Raw genomic sequence first — 23,518 nt, forward strand, 5'->3', positions numbered from 1 at the left:
GACCAATACATTCCAATATGTTTGGTAATATAGGAGTTTGCTTCCAACAGATGTAATCCCAAGTTTAAATCTAGTATCACACTGATAATGAATCAGCCTATTTGAGATCGTGGCTGAGGAAGTCGTGCAAATTGAAAGATGAATTGTCAACTTCCGATTCATCTAAAAGTGAATTTTGATTCCTACTGGCTTTTACACTGAGAATTTGCCAGTGATGACACTGTGTGCATTTGGTGCCGAGTGTGTTCGCAGTGATTGTGGCTTGCAGCAACACAAGCCAGAACATTTCATTATTTAAAATGTGAAAGAACACTGAATCATTGGGGCTAACAGTTAAATACCTTCTAATCTTTGCACAGCTTCAAGAATTTGTGGTAGATTCTGAAAACCTGGCGCTTCTGGACAATCTGACTCTATCCACTGAAGTTTCAAAGTTCTACCTCCAATTGCTGCTTGCCAACAACCCGAATGTCAACGTTTCAAGGTATATCTTAGATGATGCTTATTTTCCCAACATTGATTTTGAATGGGAAGGTTGAGGACATAATCCTTCTGGAACTGAATCAAGTGCAGAGAATGTGTACAGTCAGATATTTGAGCAGGCATGTGGAGAAGGAGCGGCATTGGCAATTTGGAACAAGTCTGTCAGAGGCCGAAAGGTGAAGTTGGGTTTGATATGGGGGAGATAAAGCCTGAAGACCTGTCAGTTCTGTGAAATGGTCAGCCAGATTTGGATAAAGTTCTTAGTCGTTTGAACTTTGTTTAAAAAGAAGGCAGTTTAGAACTTAATAATTTAAGGGTTAAAACCAACTCTCCCAGTTAGCGAGCAGTGAATCCTGGCAGATGTTGGGACCTGAGGCTGCTTGTGCTGGTGATATTCAAATAGTAAATATTCAAATTACTGATAGCAATGAGTGAAATAGGGCTGGAGAGAAGGAGAGTTCCTCATAAAAGCAAATTACTGTGGATGCTGGAATCTGAAACCAAAAGAGAAAATGCTGCAAAATCTCAGCAGGTGTGGCAGCATCTGTAAGGAGGGAAAAGAGCTGACATTTCGAGTTTGACCCTTTGTCAAAGCTTTGAGAAAGGGTCAGTTAGATTCGAAACGTCAGCTCTTTTCTTTCCTTACAAATGGTGCCAGACCTGCTGAGATTTTCCAGCATTTTCTCACCAAAGAGTTCCTCATCTCTGTGTGGAAACAAGTTCTTTCAACTTGGAAATAAAAGGAATTAATTTTCTGTAGAAATAGGTTGAGGAACATTGTAGAAACTTTGTTGATGGAATAGATGATGATATTCCCAAAAGTGTGAAATGCTATGACAATTTCACTTGGAGCAAACCTTAATGTATCGATGAAGTGTGAGCTGAAGTGAAAGGTGCTGATAAACTTTGTGACTGATGCTCTTTTACAGGCTGCCAAACTCCCTGGTTTGCTTCATTACTGATACTGATCTGCTTCAGTCATTGGACACACAGCAAGTCTTGTCTGTAGTAGCAATAATAAACCAAGTCTGTGGACTCAACGTACAGCCAAACACCACATCCAATGAAACAGCACCAGTTGTAGATCCAACAGATGAACAACTCAGGGTATGTGGGAAAATAATCGACTGCAGAACATTGAACTGCATGCTCTTAAGAACATTGTTACAAAGATGCTTCATGTTAAATCTTGTTTTGGAGAAGTTGGGCATTGAGAGACTCTGTGCTTTATACTGTTGCCTTCAATATTTTTTATTGAAGCCAGCCTGTGCAGAGAGAACGTTTTCTCTGCTTGAAGAGTGTCTTTTTGTGTGTGTTCATGAATATTTATGGAGAAAAGCATTTATGCTTCTATATTCCTGACTGTGTATGTAAACTAATGATTGCATCTTTACCCAGTACGTTTTGTTTTGATAACACACTAATTCTGTTTATGAAAAAACCTGGTTGAAATATATATTTTTTAGAAATCTAATTCAAATTTGGTATTTAATTGGTCATTGTGGAAAATGGAAGAAGTATTTTTATGTAAAATAAAACAAAAAACTGCAGTTGCTGGAGAACTGAGCCAAAAACTGAACTTGTTGATGAAACTCAGTAGGTCTGGCAGCTTGTGTGGGTTGGAAGCAGAATTTATAGTTGGAGTTTAATGTATTGTCAGTATTTTGATGTAGTAATGCACTGAGTATTGAGACCTGAGTGATGGTGCACTATTCCAGCCTCAGTAGGATGAACACAGTGTATTAATGTTCCGCATTCAATTTCTTTCATCCAGGCCTCAATAGCTATCGTGAGCAAAATCGACAACTTCACAGTGAGCACTTTGAATACTCTGGGACAAACAGCTGTTGGATTGTCAGTGTCACAGGTCGGAAATATTGGTGCGGAGACTCTGCAGAATGCGCTGCCAAGCCTGAGTAAAGTCAGAGGCTGGAATGTGGGCCAGGCCAATGCGATTGTCATCAGGTTACTCAGAAATGGCCTCCAGGTAAGAGCTTGATAAATCTGAAATGAATGCATTATATTCATAAATGGCTGAATATCAATGTCGAGAAACAGATCATTGTGACATTTGAGAGGTGATTAGTTTTTTGGTTGGTGACTAGAGGTAATTTTTTTCCCCTTGTTTTGGGTTCAGTTCTGCTGTCAGACTTTTGAAATGCTTGAGAGGCAACTAAAGTATGTTGCCTTTGTGAAACAAACTTGCGTGGATGGAAATTTCCTGTAAAATCCTTTTGAAGTTGTGGTATAGAAGTAGCACCAGTTTAATATTCTCCCACAATCCACAAATATTTAAGATATAATGTATCAAACAAACAGACTTGACCCTGTGACTGTGTATTGACAGTTTTTGATTTATTGCTGCTTCCTAACTAGGTTAATAACCCCGAGAACCTGCTGGGGCTAGGAAGCTTGGTGTCCGGCATTCCAAGTGATGAGTTCCAAGACATCAATCCTCGGGTGTTCATCAACATAATCTCAAATCCAACATTTGTTGAGAATATTGGAACAGCACCACAGCCAATACAAACCATATGTGTTCTGCAGGTGAGTGATATGGATTATACAGACAGTTGAAGCAATATTGGTCCAAAACCCAGATTCTTTTTGACTGCCATATCCACTTATTTAAAATTTAATTCTCTTCTGTAAAGATTGCTTGCACCTCCCAATATTGCTGACAGGGTTTTGTATATCTGGGCTGAAGACCTGTTCTGTTTCATTGTAACTCAGGTGTTGCGGAACGTAGAAGACCCTGTCCAAACGGTGAAGACCATTCCATCTGTTCTAGCCAAAGAGGTCCCACCTGTGCTGTTAAACTCAAACTTAGGCCTCGGTGATGTCAATAACAAACAGTGGGCTCCCAGTCAGGTAATCATTTTGACTCAGTGACACTCAGTAATGATGCTGAGGGAGTTAGAGATATGGTGCAATTCAAAAATGTATATTAATTTAAAGACTAATATAGACATCAGATCAGATTGATCTGCTCCACAGCACGTTTCCTCGGTCAGATTGTGTGAATGTTAACAAAAACCTTTAAGTCCTGTCGAATTATATTTCCATTTTGCCTGGTCCATTTGGTTTGGTCTGGATCTCAATAACCCCAAAAATTCTAACAATGGAATATATCCAATGTCCTTCATTAAAGCAAAACATGCAGCAACCAATACTGTAAACATCTTGCCCATACAATGCTTACAATCACAAGTTTACCCTTTCACATGGACTTGTTCAAAGATTAGAGCAGAATATGTGATCAGCCTGTTCTGTCTGAACTTTGACATACTGATCAGTGCCCCTCTCCAAGCTAGTTGAAGTTTTACTGTGAGTCAAGCTGTTTGTATTCACAAAGAATCTCTGCATTTGCACACTCGATGCTAACCAGGCTCCAGCAAATGGTCAGTTTGACAACAATCAACATCACAGTTTGTCATGTTTTCCACACAACGGGTTTGATCAATCAACTCATGAGGACATGCTCATGTCTCCTTGCAAAGACACCTATCTCTTGCCTTTTATGATTTTTGATGTAAAACTTGCTGTTGTCCTCAGTGTTCATCACTTGTATGTATCGCGTTATCAGTATGGCATTTACACAGCATGACAAACACAAATGCAGCTGTTAAATACTCACATTGTCACATCTGATTCACTGTGTGTGTTTAAACAAAACATCAGCTTTACCAGAATTACTGGAGCAGATCAGTCCATTACTGCTGAGTTACAATGCTTCAGTCTAAACATACATTTCTCCAACTTAACACAAGCATTTTTAAAATCATTACTTGGTCATCAGGTTTCAATGATTTCTCCTTCTCATTTCATTCACCTTCCATTTTCATCTAACTTCATTTTGGCTAACCCAGCAAATGTTCAGTTGATTATTTAGACTTGGTTGTGTGTATTAATGATCTCAATACTTTTCTCCCACAGGCTGCAGTGTTCTTTGAAAATGTGGTCAAAAACAACAACAATTTTAAAGAGTAAGCTATTAACTTGACCAATATATATCTGTTTCCTTGATAAGTTTTCTGTCTCCAACATGATTTGTAGGATGTGTTATCCATATGTGAACATGTATCTCATAGAAATGTTCCTACAAGTCTCTGCTTCACAGCACAAGAGACCTGGGTTCAATTCCTGCCTCAGGCGACTGACTGTGTGGAGTTTGCACGTTCTCCCCGTGTCTGCGTGGGTTTCCTCTGGGTGCTCCGGTTTCCTCCCACAGTCAAACGATGTGCAGGTCAGGTGAATTGGCCATGCTAAAATTGCCCGTAGTGTTAGGTAAGGGGTAAATGTAGGGGTATGGGTGGGTTGCGCTTCGGCGGGTCGGTGTGGATGTGTTGGGCCGAAGGGCCTGTTTCCACACTGTAATGTAATCTAATCTACAAGTAAGATAATCATGCCAATTTGAATGTCTTTATTCCCCATCCATGTCTGTTTTGACTGTTCATATTGTCTCAGTACCTTAGTTTGAAGGAAGTGAAGTGTTTAGAAATTAATGAATGATTCCATGATCTATTTCAGATTCTCACCTTCAGTCCTTCAAGGCTTCAGTTGTGGTGCAGTCAAGGACCTGAATTTTACAACATTTCTTCAGCTTGTTCAAGCAATGAAGGGGAAAGGGGCCAGGTTTGATGAAAGTCAGGTGAGATGTTCCACAGCAATCACATTGGAGACGAGTTTGAGTGTATGACCATACAGTGGCTATTGTTACAGATGGATTTTTTTGATCTCAAATAAATGACCATGTTGAGCTAATTAACTCTGATTGGAAAATCCTGCCCGAAAGATCAGCACTTAGATCAGAAATGTAACCATGAAGGGATGAAGGAAATGTATGACAAGCAGGCATGATCAATTTTAACCAAATAACTAATTGTGATTTCTGCGTGTGATAAGCTGCTATCAATGAGAGTTCCCCATTCATCTGTCTAATGTCAGACTAACTTACATTAACAAAAGTTCTGACTGGACTTTCAAATGGAAATTAAGCCAAATATTCAATGACCAAAATCTGTGAGTAGCTGATTTGAGTTCAAAGTTTGGTCTGTGTGGCGGTACAATACTGGATGTTGCAAATAAACTGATTTCTGTTCTGATAACATAGCCAAAGCGAATTCCCCTATTTAGCCAACATCGAGCCAAAATTGTAAGGAGAGAGAAATTTCATCAATTTGTTGTGTTTCTGTTCTCAGTATGTTTTGCTGGTTTCTCTTTTCAGCTGAGCTGCATGTCTGCAAGACTAACATCTAATGGAACCACACCAGCCATAGAGAGCCTCCCTTTGGATGTTCTTCTATTCTTCAAGTATGTTCTATTCCATTGCAATGTTCCACGATTGGTTTTTGAGGAGAAAGATGAAGTAATATTATCATGTGTTCAGGCAGAATTGTTCCAGAAGGAGCTGGAAAGTGGCAGCAAATGAGAGAACACTCAGCATTGACATTGAATTCTGCTAAGTCTCAGCCGTCCAGGCGGAGGTGACCTGTATGGGTGTCTTTTTCAACAATTGTTTCGATATGGCTTTTGTAATTTTAGGCATATCCTTGATGAATTTGTCTGAGAATGAACTGTTTTAATGAAACAAGACAAGAACACAGAACAAGACATGATGTCCAAGACTGATTGAGCCAGCAACGTTTCAATGGAAATATTTTATGACTTTATTTAATATTTTCCCATCAATGAACATCTCAGAATGAGATCTTTCCCTATTAATCTCGGCGCAGGAAGTGTATGCATGATCATTTGGCAGAATCTGCATTTGCGTCTGTGCTGTCACTTGTAAATAGACTGAAGCTGGGAGAATTAGCACAGGAGTTGTTGTTGATTATGCAGTTCATTCTCCTCACTGTAACCTGAATAAAATTCTGTTTACTTTTGTAGCTCTGTCCAGTTCAGGAATTCACCCAACTGCAAAACATTCTTCAAATTAGTTGGGAAATCAAACATTGACATCTTGAGAAAAGAATCAAGCAGAAGACGGAATCTATTATATGATGCCAGGACCTGTTTGGTAAGGATGACATGCTGATATGTCGTACAAAGTGCTAAGAGAAGCCAGTTGTACCTTGTAACCATGTGATTTCAAGTGCAATACCTGACCATTGGTGCCTCACGCCATTTGAGAGCTAACTCTTCAATAAAACTAAAGGCGAAATGATAGTTACATTAAATCACTGATAACATAGTTCTCTTTACTAGCTCTGCTGGTTGGTCGAACATTCTTCCCTTTATTTACTAATGCTAAATCCTTGCAAACCGGTCTGTCTTCACATTGAGTTTTCTGCGTCAGTGCATTGGTTCGAGTGTGGGACAAACCATTCAGGGCGTTTTGTCATTACGTTGGTGAAATACTGTCACCAAGTATAACTGAGGCGCAGCTGACATGATTGTACATGCACCTTCAACATATCTGTACACATGACATTTTCACTATATCTGTAGCTTCAATAGAGTTAAGGGAAGCTGACAACAATAAGACTTACTTAAGCAGCCGTAGAAACAGTTGGCTGGATGTGGATGTGAACAACGCCATCATGACAGACAACACATATCAAATTTTCAATGAACTGATAAGCTCCTGAAGATCTCTTGTAGTTTGTGAGCAGTAGCCCATGTACTGGGAAGCTGAGAGACTAAGGATTCTGGGAATGAAGACATATTCCATTCTGACGCTTGGTGCTGCACTTTGGGAATTAGTTATTTATCTGCAACGACCTGATGCCCTGTCCACCTCTCTGAGCGACTGGGCCGTGTGTACATTTGCTCCCATGTTTGCCAATAAGGCCACGTCAGTGACAGAGCCAAAGACATTTTGCAATAAAAGAGCAGCTGATCTTCAATCAGTTTCTAATAATCTTGAATTTCCCAGTGAGTTTTATATCTAAGTTATCCAGTCTGAGTTATGGACATGAATGAACACTCCACTGTTCATCAGTATCAGTATAGTGTGTGTTCATTCTGCTGAGGTTACAGTGACTGCAAATAGAGAACCCCAGAGTCAAAGGAAAATCTCTCTCTGGCAAAGTGAAGAAAATTACCATCATGCTACTTTCTGCAGCTTCTGTAGTCTTCAAGGTGAACTGTATGTTATTTATTTGTGATGCTGCTGCTGTCCTGAAATTGCTCATGTTTCCAAACATTCAGGGAATTTCTGGCAGGAATCTGACAGAGGAGAGTGTGACAATCCTGGGTAAATTGGTGTGTGACCTCAAGGGATCCGTCATCGCAGAATCTGATATTTCCATCTTGGACCCATTGAAAACATGTCGCTCCTATACAGACGATCAGAAGAAAGCCATTGAAGGTCTCCTAAAGAGAGGAGTTAGCAGATACGGGTGAGTGTGAAGTGTTCACCTAATTCCATACAGACTACACCCAGGTTACTCCATCTCTTGCCACTTGTAATGCTGTGAATTTGTAAGGGGAATGTAGATACTGACTTTGCAACAAACCCCATGCGCACGTGAGTGAAAGCAGATGGAATGTATTAATAACAGACCATTACCTTCTAATATCAGACAAACATGCACAATTTGGAAAATAAGGTGACTGTTACTGATAGTGCCAAGTGATTTGCTCAGTGACTGTGTGATTATCTCTAATCTAGGTCTGTATTTCGCCAACACTTTCATTTTGGATTTGTCTCGAGATGGTCAGGATGGTAGAAGGCCATCTTTTGTTTGAGAACTTCCTATTTCTCTCTGCACTCTCAGTGACATGTTCCTTAACTCAGTTTTTCTTTGTCTGTAGTGTTCCTTCATCATGGTCTTCATCGACAATCCAAGATCTCGGAAACCTTCCTTTGACATTGACTCCCGTCACATGGACTCTCGTAAACAGGGTATGGTTGATATGGTTGAAAGTTGATGCAGATACTTCAATTTGTGAGACAGTAGCCAAGCAGAATTATTTAGTTGCAGCATAAAAGACTCTACCATTCAAGAATTTTCTTGAGAAGCAAAATGATTGTACTTAGTCACATAATCACTTTTTACCACTCAAACATTGGACCTGTAGATCGATAAAAACTGTTTTAATCCACTATGATGTGCATGCTACCTCTATTAATTTGAATGAAGATACTGACTGTTTGTCACTGTCTTACCATGGGATTGAGTCATGGAGTCATATACCACGGAAACAGACTCTTTGGTCCAACCCGTCCATGCTGACCATAATTGCAAACAAAACCCGACCCACCTGCCCATATCTGTCCAAATAGTTCTGATTCATACACTTATCCAAATGTCTTAGAAATATTGAAACTGTACCCATATCCATCATTTCCTCATTCCACACATGAACCACTCTCTGTGTGAAAAGATTGCTCTCATTTCACTTTTGAATCTTTCTCCTCTCACCTTGTCTTGAAATCCCCCATTGAAGGGCAAAAACACCTATTGTTCATCTTATAACTACCCCTCATGATTTCATAAACCTGTATCAGGTCCCCTCTCAACTTCCTGTGCTCCAGTGAAGAAAGTCCCAACCAATCCAGCCTCTCCCTATGACTCAAACCTTCCATTCCCAGTGTATTCCTGGGAATCTCTCCTGAGCCGTATCCAACTTAATAATACCCTTCCTATAACTGAGTGACCAGAACTGGACGCAGTACTCCAGAACACCCTGTACAATGATCTTCATCCTTTTCTTCAGGTCTGTATTTGGAGATTTATAATTTGAGTTGAAACCATTATGGATTTGTAATCATTGTATCTGTGAAAGTTGTAGAAGCTCATTCAGAACAGAGTGGAGCTGCTTTTACCACTGCAAATTTTTTTTGCTGAAGTTAGCAAGAGAATATTCAATTTAATTTGGGATATTAGAGAGACTGATTTGTTCATGAGGTGAGAACTTCCCCTCACCCTGTAGCCATCATTCCCTCAGTGAAACACTGATGTGTTCTGTCAAGTGTTTTCATCACTGAAGAATATATTCTTGATAACGTTCATGCTGGAGAAGTATGAACTGTGATATGAGAGTTTTCTGGAGAAATCCTACAGTGTTTCCATTTTGTCCATTGCAGGTTGTCCTTCTTGAAGCTCTTCCAAGATTTCTAAAGAAAGCAAAACGTTCGAGACCTCCATATGAGATCCTGATCTTTATTAAACAGCTCAATCTGCGAAGATCTAACAATACAGCAAGTATGTTGATAAAATACTGTCTGTGTAAATAAAATGTACTTGTAAATCAGCAGGAAGTGGACAAGTCTGGTCTTTAACAATGTGTTACAGCTTAGGTTCATGAGCATGAAATAGAGAGGGAGGTTTTCAAAAGCCTTTCATTCTGTCTGATAGCTCAGTATGCTGTGGTCTGTGAGATATAATATCATTGAAGTGTTAGATTGGAATATAACTTTGCAGAGCCAAACTCATGGAGAAAAACATAAGGTGGAGCAGCAATTTGTGCGCTGCAAGCAGTGTTCTATAGTTGGGTATCTGCTGAATGTTTAGAGAGTGCGTCCATGTGACTATGAGTTGAGTGATCACTTTGCAGGTAGCAAGGTAGTTTCCATTCACTGTACATATTAGCAAGAGATACTTAAATGTTCTTTGTCAACTGCAGGTCAGTAATGCTTGTTATGTCTTTCTGAAAGCATTTCTGTAGTCTGGGACTTGCCATAGAAAACTGCTGATTTGTATTTGATGTTTTGAGAGCAAAAATTTCCAGCAAACAGAAACATATTGATCTAATAGAGGTTTGTGTCTCCAGACTGCACCGAGGGCTTAATCACAGCAGAAGACATTAATGACCTGACCCCTGCAATCTATGCCCCATCCCAGTTAGACCTCTGTTTGGGTGACCGTGTACTGAAAGACAATGTGCTCCAACTGGGAGCTCTTGCCTTTGATCCAACTCAGCTGGAGGTTCTGAAAAAGAGACTCTTAAAGGTATGTGACCATGATGTAAACATTGACAAAATAACCCTTTTGCTTAATATGTCGCGTGCTTTGTGTAACTGCAAGTGCAAACATTTTGAACAGTTGTGATGTGATAAAGTTGAAGAACTTGACCACTACCATCGACAGTACAGAGAAAGGTGGCCACATATTTTAGTTTGTGTCACAAATGGAGAAAGTGTGTTGGCATGAACTGCATGTGGCTGGAGAACAGTTCTTCAAATGGTATTGTAAAAATGTTTGCATTAGCTTTGTCTCTGTAGTGTGGTTTGAACAGGGAAAGGGAATAATGAGTCATTATTAGGTCTCAACCTATTTTTAACCTGAACTGTGGAAACACTGGAAACTTAGAAAATAGGAGCAGGACAAGACCATTCGTCCCAAATGCACTGCACTGCCACTCAGCAACATCATTGTCAAGGTTTTGTGAGATTAACCCAAATCAATCCATTGCTAAAGGTTTCTGACCTGAAATGCAATCTGAGTCTGGATTTGAAGATTACAAATAACTTCTCAAACACTGTCTACATCTGATTATTTTTGGTTGCTTGACACAGATTTATCCCAGCGGACTACCCGAAAAGCAGATTCAACTTTTAGGGAACATATCGACTGCGTTTAATGAGACAGAAGTCAGCAGCTGGAATATCACTCGAGTTGGGACACTTTCTGCATTAATGAAGCAACAGCTGGAAAACACAACGGTACTGAAAGGAGGAGAATATCCCCATTAAATTATTGTTATCTGCAGAGATATGATAACGAGCTTGTGAAAGATAGCTGAAAGTTACTGTCACAAATGTCTAAGATAGCAGTCTTTCTTGAAGCAAGACCCCTCTGTCCAAGCAGAAAAGATTGAGTAATTTCCTCCAAATTGATTGCAGTCTTTAATTACTGGTAATTACAAACTGTTGTAACTGAGATTTGAGGAAAATAATTCATCGTATAAACCAAAATTTATTGATGAAAATCTTGTCTAAATGGAACAAAAACTGCAGGAACTTGATTTGAATATTGCATTGTTCTAAATATGAATAAATGAGCAAAGAAAAGCAAGCACCTTAAGTTTGTAGGTTCTACTTTGTAACTATGCATTATGGATATATCTTCCAATAGATCATATCCATTGTTACGAGATATCTCCAGTTGGGAGGTGAACTGAATGCCGTTGCTGTGAAAGCTATTGGTGGAGCTAACTTGTGTACTTTGGATGAACAGCAGCTCTCAGCAATTTCAAACTTGACGTGAGTGTTGTACCTTTTCATTGCTGGTTTCCTGTCAAGTACAATGTGATCAATTCGAACAGGATCAAAATTGCTGAATCAACCAACTCTTGTGCAATGTAGTTGTGAAGTCATTGGCCTTTCCTGGCAGACATTGCTTTTGTGCACAATCCAATCAACAGGCTATTAAACAATTGAAAAGCCTCACAACAGCAGCTCTTCCCTCAAGTCACTAGATTATTTCATCAGCCCATTCTAACATGATTTGCTGAATTAATATTGTAATAAAAGTGTGAATTATTTTGGAGATATTTTCTAATCATCCAATTCATAGATGTTATTACACATCCCTGGAGTAGGCGGGAATTGAAGTCACGCCTACTGGCTCAGAGGCAGGGACACTTCCACAGTGCCACAAGGACCCCTTGAGTCATGTCAGAAGATGTGATTTCCAAATTGGCCCACCTCACTGTACCACAATAAATGACTGAGTAAATCTTTGGGCTGGGAATGAACTGTCAGGTGGCGATGCAGAAGCATGAAGGAAAACTAACATTGGAACCTTCCTCCCACAGGGATGCAGGATTTCTGGATCTTTCTCTGTGCGCCCAGTCTAAGAAAGACTTGCTTTATCAATCAGCATTCGCAGCATTGAGGTCTCAGCGAGATAATCCAATTGCCTACTTCCAGCTGATAAAGGCCTATATTGGTGAGTAAAATGATTCAGAAGGAACCTCATCAGCACTGACTTTTGACGGGTGGAGTTTCTGCTGGTCTGATCTGGAGTTCACTCTCACTCACTGTTGGCACCACAGGAACACACTGAAATTCAGGAGCTCAGATTGGCAGAACTTCAGGACCCATGTTTACACAGTTTCTGTCTGAGCAGATAAGATTGAATAATTTCCTCCAAATTGATTGCAGTCTTTAATTACTGGGAATTGTCAAATGTTGTAACTGAGATTTGAGGAAAATAATTTATTGGATAAACCAAAATGTATTGGTGAAAATCTTGTCTCATTGGAACAAAAACAGCAGGAACTTTATTTGAATGTTGCGTCATTCTCACTGTAGTCAGACTGTAATTTAACTTTCCGAGATGGTTAAACATTCAATTGACACGTTTGTGATGGGTTGCTTATATCTTGAATCAGTTAGTTACAGTGCTCTTACATTGAATGAAATCAGCAGAAATAATGTGAATAGATGTGCAGCCAGTGCAGGGAAATAGTGTTAGATCAGGAAATCAGGAATGATCTGTGTAAATAATGGAGTGGGCTGAGAGTTCTGAATGGGGTCTTCCTGCTCCTATTTCTTATGACCTTCTGGATGCCTGGAATCATCTCTGCTGTTTCAGGAGGGAACCGGATGCACTGTTGCAGCAAATCCATCACTTTACCAAGTCTTTGTAGACTGTTGTAAGCCGAGTGCAGAAACCAAAGCAGCACCCATCAAGTGTGGAATGAGTGAGCAGGATGGATGCAGTGTTGTGTCTGCACTCCTGGAGCATCCCATGATCTCTCCCACACTTGTACGTGAACACGGGGAGTGACAGCAGTTACCCACCCATCGGAAACACATCCACGATCAGTTAGGGCCTGATCCCAAGCAATTGTCTCAGCTTCTGTTCTTCAGTTTTTTTACCTTTTCTCCTCATTTGTCAATTGTCTCTCTATCGAAATTTTCTCCCAATTTTGTAACATGCCATTGGGCCCCGGGCAACTAAAAATTGTCTCCTTGTCTTCAGGTGGTGCTACAGCTGATGATCTGAGGTTTCTTGCAAATAACAGCATCAACATGGACTTTGAAACCTTCATCGGGTTGAATCCGGAAGAAGTCAGGGTACAATTGTCTTGTTCTGATAATATTTTAGTATAACAGTGATTCCATTTCCATTTTTATGTCTCGTCAAGTCTGATCTTCGTTCTTGTGCAGTGTCCCTTTGAGCCAGAAAGGATACAGCTGATTGGTGCTGTTGCTGTGATCCAGCTGATGATCCCATTGTTAGATCTTTCAGTCTGGCTGCACTTGCTGTCACCCAGGACCATATGCTTTGGCAGCGACAATCTTCAAATACAATTGTGATTGAATCCTAACAAGCATGTTCAAAATAGAAAATTTATCAATTTCTTTCTTGAACCTGTTGATTGATTCTGCCTCCAATGCACTCTGGGGCTGTGAGGTCCCACAGATTCACAACAATTTGAGAGAAGTAGTTTCTCCCTATCCAGGTTTTGAACCTAGCTCCTCTAACTCTGCTTCTTTCTCTTGTTCGAGACTGTGCTACAATTGGGAACATCTGTTCAGCATCCACTTTTTTTCGTTGTGCTTGAGTCGTTTATATCCCTCAAGCAATGCCTCCTCATTTTTCTGAAGTCCAATGAATATGAATCCCTGTGGACATCTGTTGTTAAAAATACATGTAAAGATTATCTCTGGTTCTGTTCTGCTCCACCAGGCTTTCTGCAGAATACCAACAGCTACTTACTGGGACAGCTTGCATTATTAACTATAAAATAGAATATTCTCAGATGGATGTATGATATGTACCTAATATTTGTAGTTACTGTGAGTCACCATGGTTCAGGGGTGTAAATGACTCCCAGCGGATTCATTATGTCATATGTTGTTTCTGTTTCAGAACCTGACTTCCCAGGATCTGATTAACCTGCTTGGAATTAACCTTGGGGATCTTCGGCGTGGCGCGAATGAAACTGTCGTGGTCGTCTGGGTGGCCGCACACCCTGAGTCTGAAGTCAGGAGACTGGGATTGACAGGCGGAATTCCTGAAATTTCACCAGGTAATGGCCTCACTGAAGTCAGGAGGTACCCTGCACAAATACCAGTTGCGTTTTGCTGTGCACATGAAAGCCTCCACAATACGTTTAGAACATTTTTATCTAAACTGTGGGATCCATGGTTTAAGGGGCCTGCATTTACTGTTATGTCAATCAGTTCTGTAAAAGCATGTGTAAAATAATGAGTACGTTGTAGTCTGGAAATAAGGAAGCCGACCAAAGTCAACGTTTCGGAGATTTCATTTTTTCCAGGATCAGTTGTAAATTCAACTGTAGGCCAGATGAATTATTTATCGCCGAACTGAATGTAATGATATCTGACTAATAATGATGGAAATTTACTTGTAACACCATTTAACAAGAATCATCTTTCATTTTCAGAACCGAGACCGACTGATAGGGTAAGGCTGACTCAATAATTTGTTTTCAAATGGGTGAATCTTCAATCCAGTGTCTGGACCATGTGTCTGCAAAGCCAACATTTTGTCTCAATTGCTGTGATTTAAATTGCACAGTGCTTGTTTTTAAACTTGTATATATTATTGGTTATGGGAAATGGTTTAAATTGCTTTTATGACCTACAATTGTATTTACATACATCTATTATTTGCATGCTGCATTCATAGTACAAGTTTAAGATGGTTCTGTGCAAAACTAAAATTATGTTTTGTTCTCCTTAGCCTGGTAATACCACAGATAATGGTGAGTCCCTTTCATAAATTTGTTAATTTTGTCAGTTATTCATGCTGAGATCAATCCTACATATTAAGATATCTTTTTCACTTTTCAAACAGAAACAGCGCTGTGCCGAGCTGTGAACAGGTGAGAATTTGTGGAGAAGACCTTTCCTCCAATCAGACCATGTTGTAGTGATCTGCTCAACCTGCTGATAAATGCCTTCAGTTTTCAGGGCAACGACTCAGAGCACACAGTGTCAATGTCTTAGCATTGATGTGAAAACTTAAATCAGAAGTTTGATTGGTTTTAAATAATGTGTCCTGCTTAGTGCACAATCCAATTGTTCTGTTGTTTGTGCCTGAGTGTATTTTGATTCCTAAGAGAAGGTTTATTTCTTTCTCTGCAGTTCTGCTTTGAATAATTTCCTGATTAATGTTAACAAGACCCAACTGTGCAATTTCAACATTAAAGACTATGCATGTGCTCAGGTAAGCTCAGTCATGTTCCACATTTTACACAGAAATGTCTGTGGCAGTTTACATTCAAATACAGGAATGAATTGCAGAACTTTTCCCACCAAAGACTGAATTGTGTCGATATGATGATGACATTGATGACTTGTTGAACTGAATGAGTTGATTGGCACACTGTTTACACCCATGTCCTCTGATGACATCCAATTCTACATTGTCACCTCTCTCTTAACATCTCGACCCTTGCACTGGGATATATTGGTCTTTAGAACCCCATCTGGTCAGTGCAGTGCTTTTGGGCGGAGATGTGCCATCCTGATCTGGTCTGGACTACATGTGACTCCAGTCCCACAGTAAAGTAGTTGACTGTCAACTCTGAGCAATTAGGGATGAGCAACACAAGGCTGGCCAGTCCTGCGACACTCACATGCCGTGAGTTAATATCTATATGTATGTGTAAAACGTCATAAGTACAATGAATAAAAGCTTTACTTTTAATGTGTTTCTTTTCAGACTAATCAGCTGCGTTCAGGTTTAAGTAGTGATGCCTTGACAAGTATATTTGAGTGCTTTGTTGGTCCAAAGGCTCTGAACAGGTCAGATGAAATGGCACTGACTGTGTTTGTTCAGAAACTTAACAGAGCCACTTTGAATAAGGCACTGGACGACTTCAACAACAAGGTAAATCGTTTCCAGCAAACATTAAGGACAAAGACGTGGAAATAATCAAAACACAAACAGAAAATGCAAGGAAAAATGAACAGATCTGGCAGCATCTTTGGAGAGAGAAACAAAGTTAATGCTTCGAGTCCCATATGACTCTTGTTCAAAAGAATTGAGTTTCAGATCAGCATTTTCTGTTTTTGTTCCAGATTTCCAGCATCTTCAATATTTTGTTGATATGTGACTCATTACAGTATTTCTTATTTGTCTGAACCCTATCAAAGCTGCAACTTGAGGTCTTCCTGATTTGAGTAACATGCAGCCTGCAGTGTTATTGGATTCATTAAGAGTTTGGGTTTTCCTTGCTGGCCTGTGTTTCAGGTTTGCTTTTACACTGAAAACAGGCACCTCTATGGCCGTACTGCTGTACAGTGTCGGTGCAGGGGTCGGCTATTTGGCCAAACAAGTCTGCTTCGCCGTTGAATGAAATAATGGATGATTTCATAATTCTCAACACCATTTTCCTGCATCATCCCCAAATCCCTTGATTCCTGCACTGATTCAAAACCAGTGACTATCACAATCTTGAATATACTTAATGAGTAGACCTCTACAGCACTGTAAAAATATAACGATCTGTGTCCCCCACATGTTCCTCCATTGTCACTCAATCTACTTGATCCAATGCATTCTTGAGAAACCGCCTCCTTTTTTCTTGTATTAGACATATGCTGATGTGGGAAATTTTTATGAACACAATCTCGGACAGCTTGCCTTCTGTGTTCCTTAAATTGCCACTATTCCTGAGAAGACACAGGGACTTAAAGCCCCCTGCCCCCAGTATAATTGTGTTGGTGGCATTTACATCTCTCTGTAACTGTTATTGCACCCTTCTCATTACTTCCCATCGGCAAATCGGTTCTGTCCTTGAACATTCTGAAATGTCCTCTATCTCCTGTGCTGCAATGCTCTCCTCATCAAAAACCCCATTGCTCTACCTTTCTTCCTTTCCCATCTTTTCAGAATCCTTTGTCACCTCCTTTTTTCACACTCAGACTTCCTGTTTCTCCAGCCAGCTCTCTGTTATTGCTGCAGTATTCCTGTTCCCATGTGACCGTAACTCCCCAATTGACCATAGACTCACTGTTTCTCATACATGCAGAGCGATGCTGTTGTGGATTTCCTTATCTGCTCGTTTTCTCCGACACCACCTGTTAACTTATTCTTCTCTATTTTCGGGCTATCTACCTCTCTCCGTTCCCTGCACTCTGGTGTTACTTGCCAATATTCTCTCCTGACTGCCTCACTGCTATTGAGTCAGTTTAAATCCCAGCACCAACAAAACACTGCACAAGGAACACAGTCCCAGCTCTGGTCAGATTCAACCCGTCAGGCTTGTACAGGTACCATCTCTTCCACAGCTCATCCCAGTGTCCCAGGAACCTAAAGCGTTTCCTCCTGCACCATCTTTCCAGCCAAACATTCTCATTTTCCTGTTTCTGTATTTGCTTATTCATGGCCCCAGGATAATTACTGCCGTTGAGGTCCAGCTTGCTAATTTTCTCCCTAAGATCGAAATTGCGATTACAGGACTACAGCCCACTTCCTACCGCAGTGCAGTCGGTATGATGGGAAACCCCATGGATTCTGGGCCTTTTCAGCTTTGATGTAGATTTTAAAATTTCCACCTATTTTCTGATCAACGTGTTCGGAGCTATTGTTATAAAGCTCTGGAGTAGGTGGGACAGAACCCAGGCCCCCTGTCTCAGAGATAGGAATGATATCACTGCCCCACAAGTGAAATAACCCTTTAGAGTCTGGCATCCCATCACCAGTCACCCATTATTTACAAAGACACAGCCTTTGACAATGAGTACAGTGAAAGCTTTGTAATGTCTCTTGGTGTCATCTTAGGTACAGGGTACCTCGGTTCAGATAGTTTAAGTGTTGTTAGAGAATTAAAATATTTAAAAAACAGACAAACATGGGAATACAGAGTTTAAAAAGTCTAGAATGATAATAAAGTGTATCTTTAAAAGTGCTCATTTTCGAGTTGTTTTTCACTGAGTCCATACCTGCCGGATGTCAGAGCACAAGGCCTCACTGCTTCCACACACCGGGTTCCAGCCCACAATCCACCTCCGGGACTGGTGCCCCTCGCCAGCCTGGGCTCGCTCTGCTCCCACGCAAAGCTCCACTTCCGAGATTCGGCACGTGCTCTAGCTTGTGGCTCCTATTCTGACTTCCTGCTGGCTGACCTCATGACAGTCACAGCAACACGTTCCCTCCTTTAATTTCTGCACATGTCAATTTCTGTCTTGGGGAATGAACCCAAGGAAATGTCCCCTTTTCCCTTCTGAATGTCCTGGATCTCTTGCCATGTTACTGTTTGTTAGTCTCCAGCTATGGTCTCTTAACTGCTGCCGAGCACTATAATAGTTGTTTGAGGCATTGATCTTCCATACACCGTGAGTTGGTGCATTACTGAGTAGCATCTGAGCTTTGAAACTGTTCCTGGAATGTGGCATGAATCTTCTTGGTCACTAAACATACACCCATATCATTTCTTGTTTCAGACCCTGAACACATCATTGATTCCATTGATGACAAAGATTACGTTCATGAATGCTCTGTGGGAGATTGTGAAGACCAATGAAAACTTAACCAATGCAGATTTCCTGAGGAAATGGTTCCAAGAGAGACTCAGGCCTTTCATTGCTGGCATTTCCCAGTCAGTGCTGAACCGCCTCCTGATGACGAACATAACCTGTGATGGTTTCCAAGCTGTGTGAGTGTATCCTCCTCTATTACAATCATTTATTTCCTTGTGTTTAATTATAACAATGACCCACAGCAAATCTATTTAACTATAAATGGCAAGGGAGCACATGTGATTTAAAGGATCCCTATACATGGAGGCGAATCTCAAGAACCATGCTCACATCAGGACCAGGGGATGGTGACTATCAGTATGTCAATGCTTCGAGGCAGAAAGTCATGTGTTTTATCATTGTAATTAAAAATACAGTAAGATCTTGGAACTCATTGAAATATTGCAACTCTCAAGGCTTTGTCAGTCACCTGAGGTATGAGAAAATAACTGGTGGAACTGCACTGCAGTAGGAATTAGACCATCTAAAGAAGGAGGTAGTCATTTAACGAGGTGACATTTATCAATTTGTTTTGGTGATGATCATTATGGAAGGTTCATTTCTATAATGTAGACACTGGAAACAGCTTTGATTGACTGACAGTAGAGCTGAGCATCGACTGTTGCTCGGGAGGAATTCTGAAATTATTCTCTTGACAGTTTAAAGCCAACAGTAGATTTAATGTCTCAGAATTAACGTTGTAAATGTTTATTCATCCAGCACCAAAGGCCTGAGCAATGGATTTAGGGATATGCCACGTGGAACAAGAGCGACTGTGCTGAGAGTCTGGATTCTTGGTTACCTCAACGCTTCAGGTAAATCAAGTTGTGAGTCAACAGAACAGTAAATGAAGTTCTGATTCCAGAGACTTGGTGCTAAATAACTCAAGGTGTGTTCTCCTGATTTGGAATTATGTCTCACCTGGTTAGAAGTGATGAGAAGTTGACATTTACATTTGCAAATATGTTTTGTTTTTCTCCCAGAATTCCAACTTCGCTGTTATGAAAACAACAGTTTTGTTCTGTACTTGGACGTCAACTTCCAAAGATTTCGCGAGTTGCTGACTCTGTCAGAAGCAATTTTTCTGCTTCCTTCCAATCGTGTTGATGAGGTAAAAGCAAAATGATTTCTGTTCTGGGGTGGGACGTAGATGGCTCTCTGGGTTTCCTGGTCAATATTATTTACCTGACATGACAGTAGCAGCTACAATGACTGTCAAGTTTAGTCGTAGAGTTCGACAACATAGAAACAGGCCCTTCGTCCCACCATGTTAATGCAAACCAACAAATACCGAACTACAGTATTTACCTGGAGAGTCATAGCGTGTGTCTTTGGTTTGTTTAAAGCCTGAGAGGAATTGGTGTACGATTTTTGTATTTGGACCCTTAGTTACGTATTTTGGCAGTCAATCATTCCTCAGGAGTTTAAGATAATTTGTTAATTAATGAAAACGCAAGCGGTTTAGATATAGTACATCAATGAAATAAACAGAAAAGCTCTACAATCTGTGACAGTTATGGATGGTTTAATACACAGAGTGTCGTACCTCATTGAAATTGCGAAGACAACTGTCTGGCAACCACTTTCAATTGTCAGGTCCTGCTGGAGGAGCCTGTTTGTACAGCCTTGGAGCTTAATCTGTGTCAGGGACTTTTCTGAATCCCTCTCGCCAATGGCCATAGGACATTACGCACAATGTCAATATCAGCCCAAGCTCCACTGCCCACACAGTGCCACCATCTGCCCAGCCCTGCTGATGTCAGCGAACATTGTGTAACTGATGGGCCTTCTGTTTTTGCTGAAGGAATGCAGTACAATTATTCTCAATGACAGAATAACCCTTGCTGGCTTGTCCACCTCCAGCTTACAATCCATATGATCAGAAGCTGATTTATTTCTGAGCACAGCTTAGGGCAGGAGTTGTCAGATAGATTCTATCTTTAACTTGCCTTTTGTCATTTTTTTGCTGCTGTTTTGAGATGTAGAGAGACATATGAAGCTGTCGAAGGTCAGTTTATGAAAAGTTTCAAATTGAGAAAAGTAAAGTAAGGTTTCCATTTTTTACAATGGGTGTTTTAGAAGTGAAAGTAAAACGTGGGCAATATTCCTGACAAAGCGACTTATAAGCTTCAATTGAATAATGTGGCACTGAGGTGTTGTCCTCCCATGTGACTGCCGCACTTGTCCTTTGAAGTGGTGTAGCTGGTGGGTTGGAAAGGTTCATGTGCAGCGGTGTGGGTGAGTTACTGTAGTGAATATTAAAGATGGAACACACTGCTGCCACTCTGCCTTGCGAAGGGAACAACTGTTGAACAACTGTATGGCGTGTCAATCAAGTGGGTTGCTTTGTCCTCTTTGTTTTGAGTTTCTTGAGTCATATTGGAGCTGCACTCATCCAGGGAAGTGAAGAGTATTCCTTCACAATCCTCCCTTGTGCTATTGAGAACGGTGGAGAGAGTCTGAGCATTTAGGAGACAAGCTTCCAAATTATTGCTTTCCTTAATGTTTTGCAAACTTAGTTTGATTTAATTTGTGCATTTGATTGCAGCGCACAACCTGCTCCTGGTTCTCTGAATGAAACGATGAACTGTGTTTGTTTTTTCAGGTATTGAATGTCACTGACCCCAGGGATGTGGCTGATGTTCTGAGTATGCCTGGCTTCATTGACAACAACAATATTCTGACTGCGTTCTTACTCCGTATCCAACCCATTCAGTACCTGGCTGTCTTTGTGGATGAATTCAATCGACAAACCCGAGTAAGTTGCAAGAAAGAAATAAGAAATATACAGGTGGATATGGACAGGTTCTGTGAATAGGCCAAAAGGTGGGAGTTAGAAATGAACTTGGTTGAGTGTGAGGTTAACCATTTTAGTGGAAAGAATAGAAATGGAACTCATTGTTTAACTTCTGAGTGCTTCATTGCAGAGGAATGAGGGTGTCCTCATATTGCAGAAAACTCGTGTGGAGTTACAGCGGGTGAGAAGGAAGCCAAATAGAATGTTTCCATTCATTGTGAAAGGCATAGTGGAAGAAATAGCGCATAAAATAGAGAAACGTTGCTGCAACTGTAGAAGGCATTAGTGAATCCTCACCTCATGTGTTGAATGCAATTTTTCCACCCTTATTTGTCGAAGGATGTATTTGCATTGGAGGCAGTTCAGAGTGGGTTCAGCAGATCGATTCCAGATATATGGAGTATGTCTTCTGAAGAAAGAGGGAGCAGTTTCTGTCTGTACCCTCTTGAGTTTAGAAGGCTGAGAGGATATCTAATTGAGGTATAAGGGAATTAAAAGAAGATGTGTCCTCTTGTGGAGCAACTTAAAATGAGAGATCATAGTTCGAGCCCAAGTCGTCGTGATCTTTCAGCAGAGATGAAGAACAATTACTTTTGTCCAATGCTATGGAATCCACTATCACAGAGTGTGGTGATTAGATTTACCTTCTGTTTGATTTCAGAATCAGAATGCAACGCCTTTCTTTCCTCAGAAGTCTAATTGTGGTTGTAAGCAGTGTTAATCTTAATCTTCACTTCAGGAAAGCTAATCTTCATGACTGGATCCAATGGTAGAATCACCGTGAGGAAATATTTGACAACATCTTGTGTTTGCAGCATTCAGTTTTATTTCCTTTTCCCTTTTGCAGGGTAATCTGCCAGCTGCTAATCGAGCTGCCATCATAGAGGGTCTGTGGCCTCAGTTCATCAACAACCTTCCTGTACTTAATGACACAGAGAAGAATGAATGGCTTAATGTCAGACTATCTCCATATCTTCCATTCATCACCACCCGGCTTTTGTCTTCCAACAACACGCTGAGAGTTGGCTGCCTTTCCTACAGGAAAATGTAAGCTCAGTCAAACTTGTTCTGAATATATCCTCAGAGCAGGGAATTTTTATCATGCCCCATGTCATTTGTTCCCCTGGATTAGAGAGCTCATAATGTTAGCAGAGTGCTGCAGCTGAAAGTCTGAGAAATGGAATTCTTGACACGACCAAGACCATTGAATGTCCGTGCAGCTATTGTGGACATGAAGGGGATGGGAGATGAAAGCACAACATGCTGAGTTCACATTTCAGCTCCGTGTCCTTTCATCAGAACTGAAGCATAATTCAGAATAAAATTGGTGCAGAAAGAATGTGAGAAATTAGCAAGCGACTAGAAAGAAAGACACAAAACAGAAATGGACTAAAGACTATGGTGTAAAGTTTTTAGCCTCGGTGTTGAGTGCAGAATGCTGTGATGTGCACAATTCGATGACAAAATATGTTCCTCGAGCTTGCGTTGATGCTCATTTGTCCAGTGCAGTTGACCACATTCAGTAAGGAGTGAAGGCAATGGGGATAGTTTAAAAAAGGCGAGATGATTCAGATGGGTTCGCAATCTCGCTAAGGCACTGTTCCCTGAAACATATTCCCATGTAATTTTCCCTCCTCAGCACCTTGTCCAGCACCATATCACGGATGACTTCTTTGAACTGAAACATTAACTATCTTTCTCTTTGCAATGATACTGCCAGACCTTCTGACTTTTCCAGCATTTTCTGTTTTTTCATATTTCCAAAGTCTGCATTATTTTTGTTCTTTATGAAATGAATGAAGACACACAGACACACACACAGACACATGTGTGGTCTTGCA

General features: G+C 40.6%; 1 protein-coding gene across 1 annotated transcript in view; it reads left to right on the plus strand.

Moving 5' to 3' along the window:
• The window catches only part of LOC140464383 (uncharacterized), a 486,266-nt gene that overhangs the window by 314,793 nt on the left and 147,955 nt on the right, over positions 1–23,518 (plus strand). The window contains exons 202-229 of the mRNA XM_072559375.1: positions 360–484; positions 1,413–1,590; positions 2,258–2,470; positions 2,860–3,030; positions 3,217–3,354; positions 4,420–4,469; positions 5,014–5,134; positions 5,711–5,796; positions 6,376–6,505; positions 7,639–7,829; positions 8,245–8,335; positions 9,521–9,638; positions 10,207–10,385; positions 10,952–11,098; positions 11,511–11,638; positions 12,193–12,326; positions 13,365–13,459; positions 14,259–14,418; positions 14,797–14,816; positions 15,096–15,117; positions 15,210–15,237; positions 15,500–15,581; positions 16,080–16,247; positions 18,806–19,017; positions 19,601–19,695; positions 19,864–19,991; positions 21,486–21,638; positions 22,525–22,724. Of these exons, the coding sequence (XP_072415476.1) occupies positions 360–484; positions 1,413–1,590; positions 2,258–2,470; positions 2,860–3,030; positions 3,217–3,354; positions 4,420–4,469; positions 5,014–5,134; positions 5,711–5,796; positions 6,376–6,505; positions 7,639–7,829; positions 8,245–8,335; positions 9,521–9,638; positions 10,207–10,385; positions 10,952–11,098; positions 11,511–11,638; positions 12,193–12,326; positions 13,365–13,459; positions 14,259–14,418; positions 14,797–14,816; positions 15,096–15,117; positions 15,210–15,237; positions 15,500–15,581; positions 16,080–16,247; positions 18,806–19,017; positions 19,601–19,695; positions 19,864–19,991; positions 21,486–21,638; positions 22,525–22,724 (3,563 nt within the window). The remainder of the gene's footprint in view (positions 1–359; positions 485–1,412; positions 1,591–2,257; positions 2,471–2,859; positions 3,031–3,216; positions 3,355–4,419; positions 4,470–5,013; positions 5,135–5,710; positions 5,797–6,375; positions 6,506–7,638; positions 7,830–8,244; positions 8,336–9,520; positions 9,639–10,206; positions 10,386–10,951; positions 11,099–11,510; positions 11,639–12,192; positions 12,327–13,364; positions 13,460–14,258; positions 14,419–14,796; positions 14,817–15,095; positions 15,118–15,209; positions 15,238–15,499; positions 15,582–16,079; positions 16,248–18,805; positions 19,018–19,600; positions 19,696–19,863; positions 19,992–21,485; positions 21,639–22,524; positions 22,725–23,518) is intronic.

This window comes from Chiloscyllium punctatum, chromosome 40 (genome assembly GCF_047496795.1).
Source record: "Chiloscyllium punctatum isolate Juve2018m chromosome 40, sChiPun1.3, whole genome shotgun sequence".
Taxonomy (NCBI): domain Eukaryota; kingdom Metazoa; phylum Chordata; class Chondrichthyes; order Orectolobiformes; family Hemiscylliidae; genus Chiloscyllium; species Chiloscyllium punctatum.